We start from the raw sequence: 23,182 nt of genomic DNA on the forward strand, positions 1-23,182 counted from the left end.
GCTCTTTCAGGAAGTAAACGCAGAAAGTACAGAGGAGAGAGAGAGAGGGCAAAAAGCTGTACCTGAAAGTGCAGCCACTCGTCACGGCACATAAGTCAAAGATAATAATGTCCTTAACCATTTTGACATCTGCTTACAGGTATGCTGCAAGTGACAGTGCTCCTCCTGAACTTCTACTGTGTAGTTTGGTGTCAGTTGTCTTCTTGACACTCAGTTTGGTGTCATATGTGACGTTAGCTTGTTATATGATGGCAGACATGCTGGCTAAGGTTGAAGTAAGTCAATGGGATGCTAGCTAACGTTACTGTGTAGTATAACTAAGGAACAATGTCGTGATAGTAAGTGGTCGAACTGGGAGTCTATGGTCATATGTATTTATGTTAATGTTCCGAATTTGAATTTGTCAGAAGGCGACATATTCATTGATAAACTGACTGATAATATTGCTGTTCTCCACTCCTGTTTCCTGCAGGCTGAGGTCCCTCTGCAGGCTGCAGCGAATCCAGAGCCACATGGTGAGCAGCCCCCTCATATACCTGCATGTTCTACTGTAGCTACCGCAGGGTTACAGTATTGAGTAGTGAGGCTCTCTCTAGTTGTACTGTGCATTTCAATGGTTTCTTGTAAAGACGTTTACAGACTCTGTCCCGCCGTCTCTATTTTGGATCAGATGTCGAGTCAGGTGGATCCAGGGGTTCTTCTGGAGAAAGTGGGCAACGCAGGTGTGATCACCATGAACAGACCCAAAGTCCTGAATGCTCTCAACCTGACCATGATCCGACAGATCCACCCTCAGCTCAAGGTAGGTGGAAAGCTTGGTTAATGCTCACCTCAACTGGGTCCAATGTCAAGACCTGGAGCGTGTCAATTGTTTATTATTACAGTGTGTTACAGATTGTAAATGGCTTTGGATAGATACTTGTACTCTGTACAAAAACCCTTTTTAATTTTTTTATATCCCAAAACCCATTGTGTCATCCAGTTGTGTTTAATATCGTCTCAACTTTCACTTAAATGGAGCAGAAACCTGTTTCAGCTGGTGACGCACACAATTAACATTTGTTTTTGATGATAATTTCCTATCAATTTGCTGCTTTTTTTTTATTTTTTATTTTTTTCATTCTAGAAATGGGAAGATGACAATGAGACTGACATTGTGATCATCAGAGGAGCAGGTGGAAAATCCTTTTGTGCTGGTGGAGACATCAGAGGTGAGCAGTCGCCTTGAAGGATCAATCAGCGAGGTCTGTGTAGCCCCAGTTTAAGCCTCTCATGTAATAGCAGACATTCACATCACATCAGTTCTCCTAAAAGAAAATTAAGCCTTTGAAGGTTGTTTGAAAACACTTTTTATTTTAAAGGTATTTCCAGAATCCCAAAGCCTCTTAAAACCATCTGGATGAAAAATGATTCCGTCCACTGAATGATAAAAAAGGAGTTTCCTAATTTGTGCCTCTGTTTCCAAATCAAAACAAAGATGGCAGCCATCAGCTACCAGAATAGGAAACGGAGTTGCAACTTGGGAAATGGGATATAGATCTTCTTTTTTTTTTTATCTTGCAATATGGATGATTTCATCTGTGTCCTGAATGTATGCCAGACAGTACATGAGAGGCACAGACTGGGTCTGGAGAGACAGTAATGTAATCAGACGTGGTTCTGCTTTGATCTGTTTTCTCCTCTCAGCGGTCACAGAAGCAGGAAAAGTTGGAGATTCTCTGGCAGAGGTCTTCTTCCGTGAGGAATACATTCTCAACAACGCGATTGGTAAGCGTTACAAGTTCTATTACACCCGTATTATCAAATATCTGTTATCTATGGGCCCTTGTTCAGTTAAAATCTCACTATAACACATTTCCAAACACCACACCAACACCTTTTTTTAAATCTTTTAAGGAACATGCAGGAAACCCTACATCGCCCTTATTGACGGAATAACAATGGGAGGCGTGAGTATTGTTTCTAATGTATAAAGTTGGTAATATATGGGTGGAGTTTTGGTTCCTTTTTGAGTGAAAAGCTTTGCTCTCTCTACGGCTATTCAAATACGCCTGTAGGTGTCAGTAGAGAACTATCTGCTGCTGCCGGTGGCAAGGTGGCCTCTGATTGGATGAAATATGAAGAGATTTGCTGCTGCCACATTTGTTGTCGCTCCAGGTGTCAGATATGTTTGGGATCTGAATTGGTGCCTTTGCTCAACATTAAGCATTATCAGACATTATTCAGACACAGCTGCACAAATGCACATAAATTATATATCAGGACGGACCTTTATTGCAAATGACGATAAACTATTAATATTGTTTCAATCGCCTGGTTCAGTCTGTTCTTTTATCCACTGCATGACCTTGACAGTGAGTTTACTCCTGAGGGGTCACTGAGGTTGCTCACCGCCGGTATCTGCAGGGTCATTACTCATCGTGTGTGTGTGTGTGTGTGTGTGTGTGTGTGTGTGTGTGTGTGTGTGTGTGTGTGTGTGTGTGTGTGTGTGTGTGTGTGTGTGTGTGTGTGTGTGTGTGTGTGTGTGTGTGTGTGTGTGTGTGTGTGTGTGTGTGTGTGTGTGTGAGTCCTCTCTTGTTCGACTGCTGCTTGTTATACTTCACGGTGATGTTTTGGCTAGGAAGTCTTCTTTAATGGTCATGTACGCTAACCCAGATCAAAGCTTACTCTTCTGAACTCACGTTCAGGCTGTCTCTGCACATTGGTGTGAGTGCGGAGGGATTTCTCAGGGTTGTTGCATCCACACATTCTCTGCACATGGCGCTGTAGTGGTGCGCTGCTTCTTAAATCAAAGGCTTGGATGTAGAACAAGCAGAGCAAACAACTAAAACCTTTAAAGCTGCAAGAATATATATATATATATATATATATATATATATATATATATATATTTGAAGGGTCAAATGTCGCTCTTTGATGGCAGGGACTTAAAACCATCTTGGCCTGGCCTGTACCAATGTGTCAGTTTCCATTAAAGATGGTTAGTTCTTTGGGCTGCTTAGGACTGCCGATACAAAAGCAGCTTTTTTGTTGTTGGTATTGTGCAGTAAACATTTCAAACTGGGTAATTCACAGCGGGATAAATCCTAGAGGTTGTGAACCGAAAACCAAATGATCTTCTTAGCTTGTCGTCGTCGTCCCCCCCCCCCGTGTTTAGACCGTCATGATGACAATGACACCGCCACTTAGGAGAGAGAGACTGAAGCTATAATTTATTTGTCAGAACAACACTGGGAAAGAGAAACAATGTAGGGTAGCAGAGTGCAGTAATGGATGCGAGGGACAGCTGAGTGCTTGTTTCTGACGTATGTGGCACCATATGGTGTGATACAAGACAAGTCACTTCCGTCCATCACCCCAGTGGAAAGGTTCGTCAACTCCTTCGCGCTGCTTATCACACAGTTTTCTACTCTTTTCTCTTTTTGTCTTTTTGTAAATGGGTTTATGGCTCTGGGAATAACGTGATTTTGAAGAGCTCCCATCTGTCACATCAGTAGAGAGAAGACACCAGTAGTGGGCCGTCAGGGCCTTCAAGGCCTTCTCTGCTGGCCTAAACAGAACAGCTATTTTATAATTTAATATTTTTTCTTAAATACACTACATGTATTGTAATCTTTCAAAATATTTTTCCCATTATCTTATTTTCTCATTGCACAGCTACTGTCTTCCTCAGTTGCTCTGCTTCCAGTGCAGCTTGTTTTAAGTAGAGCTTTTATCCAATCAGATTTCACCTCTGTGTCTCTAGGTTAGAACAGAGGCCCGAGGCCTGCAGACTCACACGTGAATCCCTTTGCAGTTTAAGTGAATGGGGACGATATTTTTGATTGTCATAGTCTTCAACCAATCAGATCTTTAGTTTGACATGTTGGGCGTATTCTTTGACGTGTCAGAGCCTGCTAGCTGGCCTACAAGTACGTCAGCGTTACGTGCAGCTCAGTGTCCAGGAGCAGCTCTGCAGTGAGATGCAGCGTGTGCTGTGATTGGTCAGTGGTCATGTGACTATCGTGAAACGAAATTTAACAGCAGAGGCTTAGTTGGAGTAGTGAGAGTTCAAATTGAAAGATATGGAAGAAATTATGACATTTTTTTGCATTTTGCTTGGTGTAGATTATAAATTTTTTTACCAAGCTTTGTTTTTTTAACACTCAATGGCTGAAGGAGGAGAAACGGATTTGTGAGTTGGGATTTAACTGGGATGAAACTCTTTGTCAACAAAGAAAGGAGCATGGAGTTTGTCTTTAAGTGAACAGCATTTGGTAAGTCAACTGCATTTGTTTTTTTTACATCTAATATCTGAATGGCCCTCGAGTGTGTAGCAGAATGCGTGTTGCTGCTGTTGTTTTCCCGTTGAGCTAGTTAGCGTAGCCTCCCAGAACACTTGCGGAGCCCCAGCTGTTTTTTGTTGTGGTCTTTTTTGTTCCGGTTCAGAGGTCACACAGACCGTTGTCTCCTACATGAGCGCAGAAAACATTATATTTCCTACAATTTAAGCTTCTGCATTTTCCAAATGCACTAGTTTTATTCAAACGTATCGTTCGGTTTGTAAGCCTCGTACCGAACGATTTAATACGAATACGTATATAGTTACAGCCCTAGAAACTAATAATAACCGTAGCTGTGGCGCCATCATGAGGTTATAAGGTGGTATTTCAGCTGCAGGACAGCAGTGAAGGCCCAGGTATAAAATGCACGGCCCGTCACTGGAAGACACTAATGTTGACGCAAACCATCCTCGATTGCTGTTTTAATGTGTGTAATTGTTGTAAAACAGCCTAGTTCTATATATGGAAAAGTCCAAGAAGACCAGAGTCCCTGTTCCCAGATCTGCACTGAGCTCGGGGCAGAACTCCCACGTCGAGCGAGTATTCTTGCATTTAGTTATAACAAACCACCGGGGAGGGAAGAGGCATGTCTTTAGCACGTCAAAGCACACACACACACACACACACTCTCTCTCTTACATCAGTGGGATCTCATCACACGCACATCATTCATCGCTCTCCAAGTTTAAAATCCCCAGAATGAAGGTCTGTGAATGCTGAAGTGTTATTAATCCGTGTCTCTGACTTTTCAGCGTGTTTGAGTTTTGCTCTTCACATTTCAAAACATTTATCGTGGTTGTGCTGCAGTGCTCCTCGCATGCTGGCTCGGATCACACCGCTTTTCAAGAGGGTTTGTAACAGACGAGGCGCAGTGGCCGCTGATGGATACTTGTCCGGAGCCGCATGGCTGTAATCTCTTTCCTCTGGAGAACAGAGCTCTTGTTTCCTAATGTCCACACATCATCTAATGAGAACAGAGTGAGGGCCCCAAAAAAACAGAAACAGACCTCAGGGCAGATTTTGATCCATGCATTGAGGTTCTCATCTTCCAGACTGTGTGCAGCAAGAGTGATGTGGAAAGTAATTTTCAAACAAACGTCACTTTCTCTTTAAGTGTTTCTAACTGTTATTTGCCACTTGTGTCCACTTGTGTTTCCACTCTCAAGCACGGCGTCACTAATCATTTCTGATGTTGCAAACTGGGATTCTTCTGCAAAATGTTTTTGGGGAGAGGTACCTCGATTCCTCTTGAGGAACTGAGGTGTGAAAAGTATTACAACTACGGTACTCGACATCATTGCAATGGATTTCACCCCACCTGTTCTGTATCCAGTAAACCAAATATCCCTACGAGGACTTCCTGAAGCCCTCCGTACTCTTGGCCAGTGTAAACTCTCCAGGTTGTAAATTTTACAGCCTATTCTGTTTGTAAGCATAAGCTATAAACATGCTCGTCTGCACACTTTTGCACATTTCCATTGTTGACAGCAGCGTCTGCAGACATGTTCTTATATGGTGCTCGGCGGTGCCACACCAGCACGTAACAATGTTCCACTGCTTTTATGGTAAAACTCGGGTAATGTGAGATCAAACGGACCATCATTCCGTACCGGTGCATCCATCGATCATTGCAAGAAGACCGTTTATTGTTTCCTTTGTTTGTCTTTCATTTTCTGATTGCGAAAAATGTTTTCAGGTTGTGTTATTTCTATACTTTGGAGGAAATGGCTGCTGTGATGTAGGTTTATTCATCTTATACATGAATGATTCAGTATCAAACAATAGAGGAAGACAGGAGGAGCTCTGGATGTTTTGCTTCAGTGGTACCTTACACGTATAGAACTTAAAAAAGGCTAGTGTCAATTACAGTATGAAACAAACAGGGGTATGAAAATAATGCAGTAAAATATTTAAAGTAGATTGTGAAATTGTTCCGTACCATATTAAAACTCAAGTTATTATTATTATGAAATAATTAATAGAGAAATAGTTTATTGGATTTTACTTTCATTTCAGAATGTCAAGGGGAAAGATCTTAAAATCACAGAAATGAAGAAACACTTTTTCACAGCACACATCATAGCAGTCATAGTAGGAAAAGCCCAGGTGTTACTAATAACATTAAACATGGCTCTGCTCCGTGACAGTGAGTTAGGATGCACAATACCGGAAACGAAATGCAATTCAGCCATCACAAATTTTATCATTAGCTTCAACGTAATCTCATTGAACATTGTCAATCTCTCTCAAATTTGAAATGTGTTCCTAAAGTTGCTCAATAAGACTGTTTAGAACGCATTAATTGCCTCCACGCGGCTCTCATCGCGGCGAGTGCTGAGACGGTGGCTTGCAGCTAACTGTGCTACGCTTGCACGACAACGCCGTCCGTCGGAAATCTGTCGAGTTCCTGTTTCCACTCTGAACACGGTGCCTGTCTTTGCTCTGCGACTGAAGTGCTGTTATCATGTAATTGTGTAATGGCTTAAGCCGACATAAGTCACCGTCTGTCTCTTTTGTGTGCCTTTTTTTTTGGGGGATCTGGTTGTTTCAGGTCTGTTTCGTCTCCTGCGATCAGATATTGTGCCGCTGTTCTCTAAGAGCAAGGTGAAGATAAGGTAATCTCACTTTCGCTAATGGTTGGTTGGCACAGATTCAGCCCTCAGCAGGTGGCGTGATTGCATCAGGTAGTACTATTCATCTGTTTAGAGATTGATATGGGGGTTAATCAACACCAGGGAATCAGAGATAACACCACCAGGTGCGGCGGCTTCTAGCGTTCAGTGCTTACTTTTATTAGCCAGCCAGTGGAGCACACAGGAGTGTTTCTCAAAGGCGAGGAAAACACATTCCATTGAAACTCTACAGAAATCCCTGTTCCAACAATCGCCAACTCCTATTGGGTCTAAATAAACCCTTAATTCACCATGTTAGATGGGAAACAGCCGTCTCAAACGTCATTGAAGAACACAGTCATTTTACTTCGCTAATCATGGAACACACTTAAACTTGACCGAAACAAAATAAAACTCATCGCGCCGTCGTGGTTAGCCTCGTCTTTCCACTTCCAGCTAACTCCCCCTCTGGTTTGGTTGAAATAAAACCTTAAATCACCGAGTTAGATGTGAAAATATGTCCGCTCTACGTCACGGTCTCTCTCCGCCTTTAGTGCTATTCATAGCATCTTCAACGAGTCTGTCGGTCGCTGCGTGACTTAAGTCGGAACAATCATTCAAATAAAGTGGGTGTGGGTGTGTGTGTATTTTCTGTCAGTGGTCCTTCAAGTTCATTGTTGTCCAGGCTGATCTCTGCTGTCTGAGTGTCACAGACTGTTATTCGTCGGGCCTTTTCCCCCCTAAAAGTTCTACACAGTATAACACACCTGTCCGTGTATCGACACGATTTATGCATAGTCGAGGGTATTGTCTCCATGGCAACCTCATAATTGTAAACGGTAGTGAAGATGTTGTCTGACCAGCATCGCTCCTTAGCCTTCACCTCTCGCCCGGCTGGGAGCCACACACATAAATCATGCACACACTGACGCGGGGGTCGGCCTGGTTTACTTTTTATTTTTTTTACTCAGCATTTTCCATCTCAAACTTCAGCTCAGGGTCTCTCGGTTATTGATGTCTCCTCCTTGGCCCGCTTCCCCCGCTGTGTAGTCCTTTTTTATTTTTTTTGTAACCGTGTTCTCTTCTTCCTGCAGGGTGTGGGTCTGTCAGTTCACGGACGGTTTCGAGTGGCCACTGAGAAGACGCTGTTCGCCATGCCAGAGACGGCCATTGGTAAGACTGTCCAGCTGCACCATCTCCTGTCGACCTCGAGGGGGGGGGGGGGGGGGGGGGTGGTGGTGGGGGTTAGCAGTGATTTCACTTGCAGACCCGGTTGAATCCAAGTCAAATGCACTCATAGACATGATGTTTGTCTGCATGGGAAGCTGGGAGACTTGAATACACAGAGGGATAGATGAGTTGTATTATAAGTGTTTTTCATCAAAGTCAAAGTACGGCGGATTCATTCTATGATTAAACGTCATCCTGGTTTTTTGATAACGTGATATTGATTGAAACCATTTGGCCCAGCCCTTGTGATCTGCTGTAAATCACGTGAGAAGCTGACATTGACATGATTAACGCGTATGAAGCCATGACTGCAGGACACACCGACCTGACATGGTGAGAGGACAGCAGACCTCCATGTTTTTATTTTGTCTGATCTTTTAAGGTGGATGAGAAATAGAACAATTATCAAGAGGGGAGAGATGGGATCCAACCTTTTTTTAATTTTCAAAGTCTTCGTGTGTGGTTTTACCATTTGCATAATCTGTTACCACCAAAAACCAATAATAATACATAATATACTTGATCAGTAACTAAAAGGCTTGCTGCATAGAGAAATGATCAAGAACGTCTCTTAGTGTTTCACGGCCAGAGTACTAAGCTTAAATTTGCTCTTTAGCTAATTGGCCGCAGTGGACAGATGGCCGTCTCCCGAGGCACTGAGGAGATTAGTACCAAATCTCTAACAACTAACGAATTACAGCCGACGTTGGCATGAAGTAGGTGGTTGTTACTTAAATCCAGATGGCTTATCACAGTTCTTTAATTGTATATGAATTATTACCAGGAATCTATTCTACCAAAGCATGAATCCCTCTGGTTTTGTGGCGAGGAAAAGCCTGTGAATTGACCAGACGGCTTATGTTTCCTCAGTCAGTGTTTTCACATCACAAAGATGCTTAATGGACATTGAGATGGTCCTCGAGCATCTTCGATGATCAGTTTAAAAGGCTCGCCAGACTTTCTGCTCAAATTTGTATTATATTTGTATTGGAATCAAGTCAACGTATTTTGTGCAGAAGTTGCAAGGTTAGTCGTTTTTCTTTTTTTAATGCAGATTTAATGTGTATCTGTTCATTTTCTAAATAAGTGACTGTGTGATCTCACTACCTCACACTCGCACACTTCCAAGGACACTCGCATCATCCTCTATTTGACAATAAAACACTCACTCAGACACACACACACACACACACACACACACACATCAAGCTGATTCCCGAGCATTCTGGGCTCAGACTCCACAATAAATCTTCAGCTGACGCTTTACTCTGGGCGGTGGCGTGCGTTGGAAATGACCGAGATGTACGGAGCAGCGCAGGAATGAAGATTATGTTGTCAGCGGACAGGAATTGAGTGTAGCAGAAAAGAAACGCCTGAGGATGTTGTTCATGCCGTCTGACCGTTGTGTGTGTGTGTGTGTGTGGCATTTTCCCAAAGGCTGAAGAGCAGTGAAGAGTAGGAGAAATGGGACCTCAATTCAATTGCAGAGGCGGATGATTGGTTATATGAGGTGATTGATATACGATGCAGTATGTGTGTCTTTTAGGGTGTGTCTAGTATTTTGTTCTCCTCTAATCCACGCATGTACAGCCTTGTGTTGTCCAGTACTTTCTGGCAGAGTAGCACACAAGATGCGTTCTGTTTAGTCTCATTATTTATGCTCTTTGATAAAGCAAGGATCTCCTGGTGTCTTTAAAACTCATCAGTCACTTTGGCAAGTAGGCTGGAAATCTTTGTTAATCCTCCTCTGAGCTGCTGTGGTCACACGTTGACACTATTGTTTGTACCAAAGGCCCTCGGCTTCCAGGCCACTGCACCGCTTTTATCAGCACATCCCCTCTGAAACGTGGACTTCACACTGCACTATCTCCAATAGGGAACAACGATTGCACAGCTGCTTCAACAACCTACATGCTTATTCCTTGAGCGAGACACTGAACCCTAAGTGGGCCCCTGGGCACTTCACAGCATCCCACTGCCCTTTAATAATTATCATTCCTTTTGGTACATTGAGTTTGATGCCCTCGTGTACTTACTATCATCTCTGAGCAAATGTCTGATTTGTAGAGTGAACTAGCAAGTAAAAACACCTGTGTTGGTGCCCTGAATTGAGTTTAAGCATTCCTATCTGTATCGTGTTTTACAACAATGTTCATCTTTTGCTCTTTAGTTGATTGACATGTCTCTAGAACAGAGGTAGCCAACACGGTGCCCGCGGGCACCCTGTCGCCCGCAGGGACCACGTGAGTCGCCCGCAAGACATGTTCTAAAAATAGCACTAGTCATTATGGAGCTCCGTCTAAAATTGTAGTTGCTGTTCTTTTTTAATCAAAAACGCTTGCAGAGAGTTAAGAGAGTTGGGTACCCGGAGGCGCACGGCGGACGGCCAGGACGAGGCCGCTGCACCGCACTAGGTTTTCAGGTTCTGAATGGCGGGCGCTTCCCGTTGGCGCCAGACGCGCGCCACGAGCGCACCCCGTCGTCAGGTCCGTAAATCCTCGGAACAGGCCGCGGGGCAATCCGACCGAAAAGGCCCAGACTAGAGGTTTGAACGCGGGCGCCCGAAGACGCTCGCGCGCCTCGGAGGGTTGGATCCCCCGCTCGGCTATAGACGAGACTTTTTACTGGTTTCTTCGTGGAGAAAAAGGTACAGTTGGAAAAGCTGGTGTCTGTGACTACAGACGGGGCTCCCGCGATGACGGACCGGCATGCAGGCTTCATTGCGCAATGCAACGGTGACCCAGACTTCGCAAAATTTCTACATTACCACTGGATCATTCACCAGCAGGCGCTATGTGCAAATGTAACCGGCTTTAATCATGTGATGATACAAAAATATCAGAGATCTGATACCTCTGACTTTCAAATGTTGAAACAGATTAACATAAATAAAAGTTGCATGTTTAAATATGTATGTGTAGCTATACCATCATTGTTGTGGAAATCATTATTAATAATTATTGTGAGGAATAATTAACTGACATGTGATCAAACAGTCTCTTCACATATATTATTATTATTAAGGTGATCTGTGCAGCTTTGTTATTCAGGAAGTTTGTATCAAACAAGTAGCCCTTCGTACTACTCGGTACCCTTGAAGTAGCTCTCAGTTTAAAAAAGGTTGGTGACCCCTGCTCTAGAAGCTTCCAGTTACACCTGGGCAATATATCGATATTCGATATCAATATGTCTATATGAGACTAGATATCATCTTAGATTTTGGAAAGCGTTATATGGCATGAGTGTTGTTTTTTTCCCCCCTGATTTTAAAGGCCCACTCTAACTAATTAGACCTTTTCTACAGCTTAAAGTTGGATGGAGCTACGCTGGTAATTATGTTGACTCTTAACAGGTGCAACACAACAGGTGCGAGAGGGAGATGCTAATCAATGAAGGTCTGTACAAACCCACACAGTCTAATCTAAACACCTGTGTGGGTACACCTGTTATCGCCCAGGAGACATACCCTGATAAAAATATATTTTATTAAACTAGATTGAACCAAATTAAGTACATTAAAGTGCCAATTCAGGACTGAAGATGTGGGTGGCGATGTCGGTACAATCAGTGGTGTAAGTGCATGAGTGATGGATATGGTTGTGTGGGTTTTATCAGGTGCAAAACAAGGCATAAGAATAAACTTACTAAACCAAACAAATGTGTGCCAGTAGGCAGAGGGCTGTTCCACACTTTATACTTGATGACATTACAGATGTGAGTTTTTTTGATTAGGGAGAGAGCTGTTCATGTTTACTACTATTGTTGGACTGTCGTACACCATAGGAATGACATGTATGAACTTTGGAAATGGCCGTAGTTCCCCTTTAACTTTATTGACATGTTTTCCCCACATCTCATAAATCATGTTATGGAAAAGCTCTGATCCATTGTCCCTGTGTGTATTCCATCATGTAATCAGGCTTCCCCTGCCCTTTAGCGGACCCTTGCTATGATGTATTAATGCTGCGCCCCTCCACTCCCCCAACAACACTTTATAATTCAGCAGCCAACCCTTCAAAGATCCTTTTAAGGATCAGTTGTGGGCCCATTGTGCAAAAACAATAAAAAAGTAATTATTGTTACTCCCCTCAGGAGATGTGTTTTTAAAGGTTAGAATAATAACTTCACAACTAGTCGCACACAAACACACTCGTAGCCTCACGGCGCAACGTTAACCCCTTCTGTGGCGAGATGAACAGATTTAACCTGGGCCCTGCTAGCATTCTGAACGACAGCCATAATCTCTCGCATTTATGATATTACATTTTCCGCCGTGAATCAGGTCAACTCATCTAATCCTTCTCTCATATCCACCCCCCCCCCCCGGTACAAAAAGCCGTCAGAAAACCTAAAGTGACCAATGGAACCTTATCTCCTGACACATTGAAATCAGATGGAAACATCATTGAGAATACAGAACACATTTGACACGGATTAAGGCTGCACATTTTTCTTAATCTTGATTGCACGTAAACCGCGTGTTTATCGTTTTGCAGTGTGACAGCAATCATTTGTTTTGTTTATGGTTGAACTTAATCGTACTGGACGTAAAGCACCTCGTGGTGAGGTAGAAAGATATTTTAAATGTGGAGGACGTTGCTGGTATCTGGTGCACTTCTGACCCTTTTTATAAACGGTATTACCGTATGCTGGATTACATAGTGGTTATTGAGCTGCAGCAATCGGTTAATTAATGGTTTTCATTTGCTTTTGATTGACTAAAAACAACATAATTGAGAATCGATTAATTCAAGCAAAAGTGACACATTTGATGGTGTCAAAAATGTTTTTTTCATTTGTTTGTTTCTGACAAAACCTTTGTGACATGTGACGATATCACCATTATTATCAAGATTAAGGTTAACATTAATTTGAATTATTACACCACATCGAAATTGAACTCCCCAACCCTTCAGTAATTTAATTCCATCCATATAAGCAACATGCAGGACATACTCAGGACATTGTAATTATGTATGAGAGCACTATTCAAGAAGGCTCCTTATGAAAACATCCACTTATGAGTTGAAATCATTAACATACCAACCTTCCACTAATCTTGTTCATCAGCAATAAACTTAACAAAACTCTGCAAAGAAGACAATGAGCCGCAGCCAATCAGAGGCAGAGTAGGGCGGGTCTTCGCGGAATGTGGGAGTGGAAAGAAATCAAACTACTGTAAATAACAGGCCGCTTAGCTGCTAATGGCTGTGAAAGAGGTCATTTGCATTAAAGGCACGTCAACATTTCCACTTATTGCTAGTGTGCTATTGGTTTACCTACCGCGTGCCTAAGGGTGCCTACCCCTGGGCTATAGGACACTTTTCACTTGATTCTGATGTTTTGTAGACAAAAGGATCGATTGATTAATCTAGAAGATAACTGGTCAATTCATCTAAATGAGGAAAACAATATAGTTAGTTCCACCCCTAGCTGTATTATGTACATTGATTCTAGTGTGTAATTGTCATTAAATAAGAGATGCTAGATATTATTTACATGTTGACTTGTTATCTGTGGGGTGGTTGATAATATATTCCCTCCTTAGTTTTGGGAAACCTTGTCAGCTTTTAAACTGCTTCAAAGGGATCCATATCACAGTGATTCTGCCGCTGTGAGAGCCTTTGCGTTGTGTTTTCAAGTTGTCCATCCGTCCCGTTCTCATGAACGTGATATCTTAGGAACGCCTTGAAAGTCTTCAAATGTGGCACAAATGTCCACTTAGACTCAAGGATGAACTGATTGAAATTTGCCTTTCAAAGGTCGAGGTCACTGTGACCTCACAAATCACGATTCTGGCCGTAACTCATACGTATTCTACTTTTGACCATTTCACACAACTGTCTAATAGATAAAATGATGAAGTGATGATATTTTGGACAGACAAGCAAACACGAGGCAGTCATTCTAGTGTATGAGTCTATGTTTTTAAGAATCACCGTTGGACAATCTATCGTTATCTCATTTTTTAAAACTCTTCTCTGTTTTATTTTGACAGGGCTTTTCCCCGACGTGGGTGGTGGCCATTTTCTGCCGAGGCTCCGGGGAAAGCTGGGACTGTTCCTGGCCTTGACGGGCTTCCGTCTTAAGGGACGAGACGTGCAGAGAGCTGGAGTCGCCACTCACTTTGTAGAGTCTAAGAAGGTACGGTACAAGGCTGTATGCCATTCATAAGATGGTAACAACCAGGATTTTTACCAATGTATTCATTTCAATGCATTATCTGAGTGAGAGTGGTGGTGGAGGACAGGAGCACGGTAGGGGGGAGAGGTTAAAGCTCCGCTGGAAAGCCGGATGCTGAGTCTCTGGCTGTCTCACTCTTGTTTAAAGGTGCCAACATAGCGCTGGCAGGTTGTGTTTGTCTTGCTGTTGGCGTGAGGTCAGAACAGCGGGCGGCACAGTTTATTCAGGACTCTGACCTTGAGTTTGAGGACAGATGTGCAGCGGGTGGATTTAGTTTGTTTGTGCAACTTTAACAGCAGTTTGATCAAAAACAAGGCTGGAAAAATACCTCGTACATCTATCGAATGTATGTGTTGTTTTTCTCATTGATTGAAGCCATAACCATGAAAGGAGATCCATGGAGAAAGATGCAAAGTTCCCTTTGCACTGTCCCCTTACTGCTGGCTTATTGGTTAAAACGTACGCACAAATCCAGAGTAGCTTTCAAAGATGTACCACCGAGAGGGAAAGATCTGCCTGCCTCCAAAAAACTAAATCTAGCCTAGTGAACTGTAGTGACTGCACAAAGATAAACAAATCAGCAAGCATATTTTCCAGTGGCTCATTTTAATGTCGAGCCTTCTACTTCAATAGATCCCAGAGCTGGAGAAGGAGCTGGTGGGCTTGAAGTCTCCCTCTGCTGAAGACGTCTCCAGAGTGCTGGATTCATACCAGAACCAGGTAAGACTCCTCAACGGTGAACCTCAAAATATCCAAAACAGCTTAAAAAGGGCAATGAGGCGTTCGGACATATGTTATTATATGAACGCTTGAGAGTCAGTGTCTGTCTGTGTTGATGGTTGTTCTCTGTCCACAGAGCGGTCTAGATTCTGAGAAGCCGTTCGTGTTGGACAAACACATGTCTGACATTGACAGGTAGGCCTTGAATTTCTTTTCCCAAACTTTAATCTGACAGGAGTAGCACAAAAACTAGTAACAGCGAGGTACTTACAGGATGAGGCTTATATGGCACTCAGCCCCAAGTCCCATTGGTTCCCATTGAGGATGAACAGCCGGGCAGTGTTTTGGCAGATGTTACTCAAACAGGAGTACAGGAGGGAGTGTGTTTGTTGCGGACTATTTTAGCTGAGGATTTGATGTTCTTAATCGTTTTTTAGGACAACAATGGAGCTCCGTGGCACAGAGGAACAAGATATTATAGGATTTTCGCCACACAGAAAATGCTTGTTATTACATTCTGACTTTAGTTTAATGGAGAGTGAACTGGTGTAACCTTCCCTCCCTTCAGGCTGTTCAGCTCCAGCAGTGTGGAGGGCGTCGTGCAGAACCTGAAGGCAGACGGCTCAGAGTTCGCCAACAAACAAGCCGAGGTATGCTCTTGACCTGCGGCTTGATTGCAATCACCGACACAATCAGTTTATTCTCCAAGTAATTCTGCAGAAATGTAGCGACACGGGTGCAGAGGCCTGCTGGCAGTCCCTGCCATCGACTCTCAGACACGCGTACACTTCAGTTGTGGTTCGATGAACTATTTGAGCGAACTGCAGCTCCGCAGCCCTGTTACTCCACCATCAGATAAATCCCACTGACGGTGCTGGGATGGATGCCAGGGCATTATTTGGCTTTGAATGTGAGTAATTAGTGGTTACCTCAGTTTAAGCACTTAATGGGGTTAGTCGTAGTCCTGTTGGCTGGACCAGAATCCCCTCCTGAGAAATTTCAGAGCTCTGAGCAGACCCAGAGTGGCTTCGTTCTACAAATCTTCCTTAACGATTCTAAAACCGACTCTTCGTGGATGTGACTCTCATCTCTTAATTAGTTTTTCACGTCATTGGTACGTCACGATGCTCCAGTGAGATCAAACCTGGGAGGGAAGCCGTATAACCTTATGTAACAGTGCACAAGCCCCAGATTAGACCCCCTCTCCTCATGGTCCCCCTCCTGATCGCTCCAGGATTAATAATACTGTAGAACCGGTCAGCTGTTAGCTGTTATTATGGGGGGGGGGGGGGGGGGGGGGGGGCAGCTCAGGCATTAAGCATTTATTATAAACCCACTTCTTCAGTTCCTACTACACCACTGTCTCGCCTTTTACATTAAACATTTATAGATATCTTTTTCCTTATTTACACATTGCTTTGCTTGTTTTTTTTAATTATTTTATTTGATAATTTGTATATATATATATGTGTGTGTGTGTGTGTGTGTGTGTGTGTGTGTGTGTGTGTGTATATATATGTGTATATATATACATATATACATACACACATATATATATATACACATACACATACATACATACATACATACGTATATGTATGTACACACATGTATACATATATGTGTATATTATTTTTTTAAATCTAAAAGCACAATAAGCAGTGCATCACTACCTTTTAGTTTGAAGTACACAGAAAAGTTCCCTGTGTCTCCTCTTCCAGATACTGTCCAGGATGTCTCCCACGTCCCTCAAAATCACCCATAAGCAGCTGGAGGCGGGTGCGACTCTGAGCCTGCAGGACGTGTTGGTGATGGAGTACCGGCTGAGCCAGGCCTGCATGGTAAAAACAGAGACGTTATCGTCACGCATCAGCTTCATTCTCATGCTTTTCACTCTTGTAGTAATCCTAATTGGGTAGGAATTGAAGGATTGGTGAATTACTCTGCACGTTGAGGAGCCCATTGTATTCTTTCACATATTAACGTGCATGTATCTTTAAAGTTAAAATGTCAGTATTACTTCATCTTAATCATCTGAGACAGCTGTTTTAGTTTAGCTATGACGTAGAGTGAAACCTAAGAGGATTGTACCTCATGGGATTGTTTCCGTTGTTTTGCAGAGGGGCTGCGACTTCTATGAGGGCGTACGAGCCGGTAAGTCACTGCAGTGCATGGGTACAACGAAATATTGTGGATATGAATTTGAGTGGTGTAGCATAGTTTATATGAATGCAGAGAGGTATGAAGACTTAAACCACAATGAAAAATGTTGATTGTAAATGTTTTTAAAGGATCAAATAAAGTTTTCATTGCTTGACAGCATCTCGGTCACATCATCAGATTCCCCCTTCTATGTCATGATTTGTGCATGTTTCCAGTGCTGGTTGACAAGGACCAGAGTCCCAAGTGGAACCCTCCGACGCTGGAGGAGGTGTCTGAGCAGGCCGTGGACCAGTGCTTCTCCTCGCTGGGAGAGAAAGACCTGAAGTTCTGATGCTTCCCGCCTTCAGACTCCCACCGCTAAGCCTCCCCCACATCCCTCATGTGATCATGAGTCATGTGAGAGGGACTGTACTGCCGAGGATGAAGAAAAGTCTGTTATTTTATGACGAGCACATGCATAGGTCACATACTCAATAGGTTGTCTCCATACTGTTTAAAACTGTGAAGAAAATCCAGGCTGCTCCTCTGCAGAAGCGATAGCTAACAGATGCTCTGTGTTTCACACATGAAACATGTTTAGTGTAAGCTGGCTCTGCAGTGGAAGTGGAGTGTTTTTTCTTTACATAAGTTGTAGAGCAGTAACTCTCCCTTCTGCTGCAAGTGCAAGGACTCTGCCGCACAGCAGCATTTACACGAGGACATGATCTCACCACTGAGTGCTTTATTACATTTCCTGTGGGTGTTTGTTGATGTGACATGGATCGGTATCATCTGTACTCCTGCAGTGTGGTCCCTTCTTCTACTGCGGATAATCTATTGGCTCTATTTCTGTAGGTTTTTCTTCTTCTTCTTCTCTTTTTCCATTATTTTCCTTTTCACTAATATCTGTACTCTTTCAGATGTAACATGAATAAAACAGGACATATGCAAACAACTCTCTCTAGACAAGTGGCAGATTTAGAAGTATATCAATATTTGTTCTCAATGCAATTATTGTTACATTGCATTTTAGAGATCAAATGTGTCTGTGTGTCATGGAGTGTGTTTTTTTGTAATTAACTTCGTCTGATAGACACGTTGCCGTATTTCAGTCGGTATCAAAGCGCCTCGCTCAACATTTGTTCTCAGTCGTTGCATTATTTATGAGCCAGCCAGCCAGATTGGGCCTCAATGCTGGAACAGAGGGCAATAAAGAGAGCTGATGGCCTAACAGAAAAGGATGTGTGGTCCTGGTGAGTGAAGAAACGGCTTGTACTTCAAAGAACCACGTTTATTGAGGTTCGTGAATCTTTTTATGACCTGCTTGTAAAGTGCTCTTGTGACACAGCGACAGTTCGTTATCAGGGTGCGAGCGCAAAGCTGCCGCTCAGGTATGAAGTCTGGAGATTAAACATTTATTTTAGTTTTAGTGTTGGGTTATAAACTGGTCCGTTTGACCTTCAGTGCATAGTTGATGTGACTGGCATAACTGTCCAAAAAAGTTCATTAGAGACCACGGTCTGTTACAAGTGAATGACGGTTGTTCTACAGGCGCATGAATAACACGTGGAGCAGGTTTCAGAACAGTTTTTGAATGATTTGGAACACCTTTTACTTCATGTCTGTTTGTCTACCTGCTTCACCTTCACCGTCTGACTCTATCCTATTCACCGAGCACCAGCAGCACTGCCGCATGCAGTCTGAGGCTCTCTCAGTAAGCAGACAGGATGACCTCCGCATACTGTAGACAATAAACAGAGTATTTCTGTTACACGGATAAAGTCCTCATGCTTTTAGGCCACCGTTTGCTTTACAAACTAGCGCTGGCCAGCAGTCACTTGTAAATCCTTTTGTTTGTTCTTCATGCAGCTGAACATTTAACCCGCTCTGTGTTCACTCTCATACAGGATGCAGGATACGCGCCTCTCTCGTTTGACAGGTGTTTTAAATACATACTGTTGAGGCTTGTTAATAAAGGCACCTGTGTGAGGTTGTTCTGAAGTCGTGGTTTAGAAAATAACAATGAAATATTTAAAACTGATACAAGGCATAAATCAGATTTATTGGCATCATCAGTTTTTTACACATACTGGATGTACAGTTTGCTAGTTCAGTGAATATTAGACTACAGGAATATGCAAAACGTCACTCATGTTATGTTATTCTTCATGATATATCCACAGGCCGACATTGTATCGTCTTACGAAGCTGCTTCCCGGAGGCCAATTCTAGCTTTTCTGGCGAGTCAGGTCACATGGGTTCTGTCACTGCTCATCTGGCTACTTGTGTTTCACTTTATAGTCAAGTCAGCTCCTCTTGTTTTGCTTCAGCTCCACTGCTCTCTGGCTGCTGTTTTCATCTACGGGTCACTTTGACTGCTGTACAGGAGTTGTGATTCTTTGTGGAGAAACTCTGTTTTACAGAGCTGTCGATTAAATCAAAATGTCCTTTAGTTGACAAAATGAATGGTTGTTGTTGTAAGAAGTTCGTTGGTTTAGGACAGCCCTACCTGTCTTTGTCATATATGATAGTAAACTGGACATCTTTCGGTTTTGGACAGTTGGTTGGATAAAACAAGTAACAAGCAAAACAAATACAGTGGATCACTTTGGGCTGTGGGAAATTTCAACACGCGTTTTTCAGTATTTTCTGACATTTTAAAGACTAAAAAAGGTAATGAAGAATTCAATTAACAGATCAATTGATAATGAAAACAATAGTTAGTGGCAGCCCTAATTGAATCCATACTAAAGGGCACAACAGCCTGAGGGATTCTATCCTTCTCGTGATGAGTAAATCCTTCAAAAAAAGTGTTGGCGGACGATTTAGCAGCCGTCTAACGAAACACCTGCTGGCAGTAAATAATTTAAATTGGGTGACCTTTAAAAACGACAAATCCCGGTTTTCAAAAGGTGACATTTGGCAGATGTTTGAATGAAGACAGGCGTTCTCACTGGATCCAATTTTTAACTCTTTCTGGTGCAGGTACAGTTCCTTCATGGCTGTCAAAAGAAGGAAAATCCAATTCACTGCTTTTCTTTTAGACGAACCACAAGACCCGATCTATGCCAGAGCTACAACGATGAATCTCTTATGAATTTGTAAACAAAGGTGATACCACAATTTGTAAAAATGATTCTTTTCTCAGTGACGACATCACACTCAAAATGCACAGCAATGTCTGACATCAACATTATGGCACCATCTGTGATGTATTGCCTAAGAAATACCCGGTTTGGTGTTGGTATTCTCAATATCATTAAAAGCAACTTGTAAAAAAAAAAAAGAAATGTGCATCTTAAATTGCATGAACTGAGCAAATCACATTCTCTTCACACTGCCATTGGCTCTTTCTTGTGCTGTGGAAACAGGCCTTTTTGGTTCTCCTTTTAATCCCAATGGTTAATAGAAAACAGTGTTCTGCACAGCAGGGAGATTAGATTTATATAATTTTATCTGAAGCAAAACAAATGCAGTCAGATTAAGAATCAGGAATATGGCGTGTCATCTCTAATCTTTAGTGTGCTCACAACACGTATGGGACCGCCCCAACAGATTAATCTGCCGACACAGATTAGTGCAAACTATGTTTCAGAGTTGGTTTTTTAGAGTGATGTTTGATACACATCATATCTGACTTAGAGAGGTCTAGAAACCTAAGTCAGCAGCCCTTTGATCAATCATTACCCAGCTCACCTAAACAATACAGCTTGTTAAGGCTGTAATGCTGTTAACGAGGTCTTTTTGAATTACGCTCTTCACCAAAATGGGCACCATGTCAGACAGCACTGAAACAGCAGGGGCCAGTTGCATAAAACTAGACCTAGTCTTAGTCTTAAATATAACTTTAAGTCAGACTTGCTATAGACTCTAAAAGTTACCTGTTGCATGAAGCTTTGCTGTGAGTGACTAAAGTAGGCCTGTCGCACACGGCATTATGGGTGAAATAAGACTTCACAGAAGAGAAAAAACAGTGGATGCAACAGCGGAGAAAATAAATCCAACGGTCGTTTAAGATGTTCAGAAACAATTCAGGAATATGGTGCAACAATCCCAAAAAGTTCTGAACAAACAGTTGAAATAATTAGCTAAAAATGTGCTAAAAGTAACAAATAAACAGTTGAAATATTTAGCTAAAAGTTATGGAAAAAACGTTTAAATAGTTAGCCAACTGATCTTCTAACCGACTGTTGCCATCGAAGACAAGTCTAAGGCCAAGACTAGACTTGGACTAAGTTTATGCAACTGGCCCCTGTATTGGTTAGACTTCCCAATGCAATGTCACTTACACATCAACTGTATTGTATTGGTAGTGGTTAGTTTTCTATCAATACTGAAACACTGTCGGTGTTGTAAGAGAAGACCTGGGGAGAAGGCAAGTGGAGAGAAAGATACCCTGCCACTGTTGGCTTATGGCTTGTGTTAAAGTATTCTTACGGTTGCTGGTTCCTACTATTACGGTAATATCTACAACACCATTCAAAGCTGTTGTCACTGCAGATAGTTGTATGACAGCTTAAGTGTCGTCACCAATGCTTTTCAGTAGAACCTATAGCCAGCAATGTAACTTGAATTTTGGGCAAATCCCTATGACATCATTACCTGTGCACAAATCTGCAGCTACACTACATCTCAGTCCAGGGACCAAAGACCAGACCTGTGTAATGTACCTTCTGATATAAATCATACATTACAAAACAGTGTTGGGCTCAGAGTAACATTCATTAAGGACTTTGGCGGTTGTGAACCTGTATTCCAAATATATCTACTCCGTCCCCTGGTTAGTATCGTTTGCCCTCCATTATGGCGCGGCACCACCCTATTTTAACAAGTTGTATATATAGATTGGGCTTCAAGGTTTGCATATTTGTGCTTTTGTCCTCAATAGGGCACATGGCAGTATTTCTCGGTTAGGCGTTGCACAATAGCACAAAGTTGACAAAATAGGCCTACAACATTTTTACATAAATCACGTTTTTGTTTTTAGTTTTTCTTTAACTCCAGTTCTGTTGACAAGCCAAATCCTCTTTGAAAAGTGTCAATCCTCTCTCGGGCACTGTTTTTTTGTTTTTGCGGCTGAGAGGCCAGCAGGTCCCCAGTAATCTAGGTCCTAATGTAAAAAGTTCCCACGTTGTGACTTGTGTACACAGAGTATCCTGGAATGAAATACACCATTCGTGCACATGATTTCCTGGCGATTCATCGTGAGGACCCTGCCTGCTTGGATGGAGGGCTGCGGTCGAGGCTACCTAATGGCAGTGTGGGAGAAGCAGAGCGGAGGAAGACGCTCCTCTTTGCAGATCAGCCACAGGGTCTCCAGGGAGGCCATTAAAAGGAGAACTTCAGCCCGCAGAGCTCTTTGTCAGAGCAGAAGGAGCCGGACAGCTCGGTGTGTTTTCTGACCTGATAGTCGCAGTGAAGGTTTTCAAGTGAGAGTCTTGACCAAATGAAGGGATCTATTAATAACTCCCTCCGTAAGAGGACTGAATCTTGGCCCTGGGGCAGCATCAATGACTGGGGTAGACTTTCACTGGCAAGGGGGACCATTAGAATTCCAGGTAATATCGGATAGCATTTCTTGCTTTGCGTTATGGGTCCAGCCACAGAGGGCCAAGACCTACTGGTTGAGGGGACAAATAAGGTCAGAGACAGATGAGCTATCCAACTGAAGACACTGCAGGCTCCAGCTTTCATCCAGATAATCACAGGAATGTGGACAGGATCAGGGTGCTTTGGTCGCTTTGGAGAAGGGGTTTTTAGGTTCAATCCCAGTATAATCCAAACCAAAAGTAGGTCAAATCGAAATAACTGACAGCTCATTCATATTCCTGCACACAGCAGGTAGATTCTTGAAGGATTCATTCTGAACGAAGGTGCTTGAGACCAGTGGCCTTGTTTAATCCCACGTACAACCACAAGTATCGATTTCAAGGCAGTCTCGGCCTTTCCACTGCGGCATCCCTTCTCATGACG

General features: G+C 42.8%; 1 protein-coding gene across 1 annotated transcript; it reads left to right on the forward strand.

Moving 5' to 3' along the window:
* hibch (3-hydroxyisobutyryl-CoA hydrolase) lies at window positions 1–18,164 on the forward strand. The gene is made up of 14 exons (XM_076105743.1): window positions 1–139; window positions 473–515; window positions 671–802; window positions 1,127–1,211; window positions 1,687–1,767; window positions 1,897–1,949; window positions 8,029–8,107; window positions 14,163–14,308; window positions 14,981–15,067; window positions 15,204–15,262; window positions 15,636–15,717; window positions 16,789–16,908; window positions 17,188–17,221; window positions 17,446–18,164. The coding sequence occupies exons 1-14, from the start codon at window positions 108–110 to the stop codon at window positions 17,559–17,561; spliced, it is 1,149 nt and encodes a 382-aa protein (XP_075961858.1). The 5' UTR covers window positions 1–107; the 3' UTR covers window positions 17,562–18,164.
* Window positions 18,165–23,182: the final 5,018 nt, after the last annotated feature.

The sequence above is a fragment of the Anarhichas minor genome, unplaced genomic scaffold (genome assembly GCF_050575085.1).
Source record: "Anarhichas minor isolate MPS153535 unplaced genomic scaffold, ASM5057508v1 ptg000004l, whole genome shotgun sequence".
Classification (NCBI taxonomy): Eukaryota; Metazoa; Chordata; class Actinopteri; order Perciformes; family Anarhichadidae; genus Anarhichas; species Anarhichas minor.

What these genes read in the sequence shown, in the direction of transcription:
- hibch (XM_076105743.1), top strand. Translation starts at nt 108, where the DNA reads ATGTCCTTAACCATTTTGACATCTGCTTACAG. An exon ending in CACATGTCTGACATTGACAG is followed by an intron (nt 15,263 to 15,635) that starts GTAGGCCTTGAA and finishes CCCTCCCTTCAG; the next exon opens with GCTGTTCAGCTCCAGCAGTG. An exon ending in GGCTGAGCCAGGCCTGCATG is followed by an intron (nt 16,909 to 17,187) that starts GTAAAAACAGAG and finishes GTTGTTTTGCAG; the next exon opens with AGGGGCTGCGACTTCTATGA.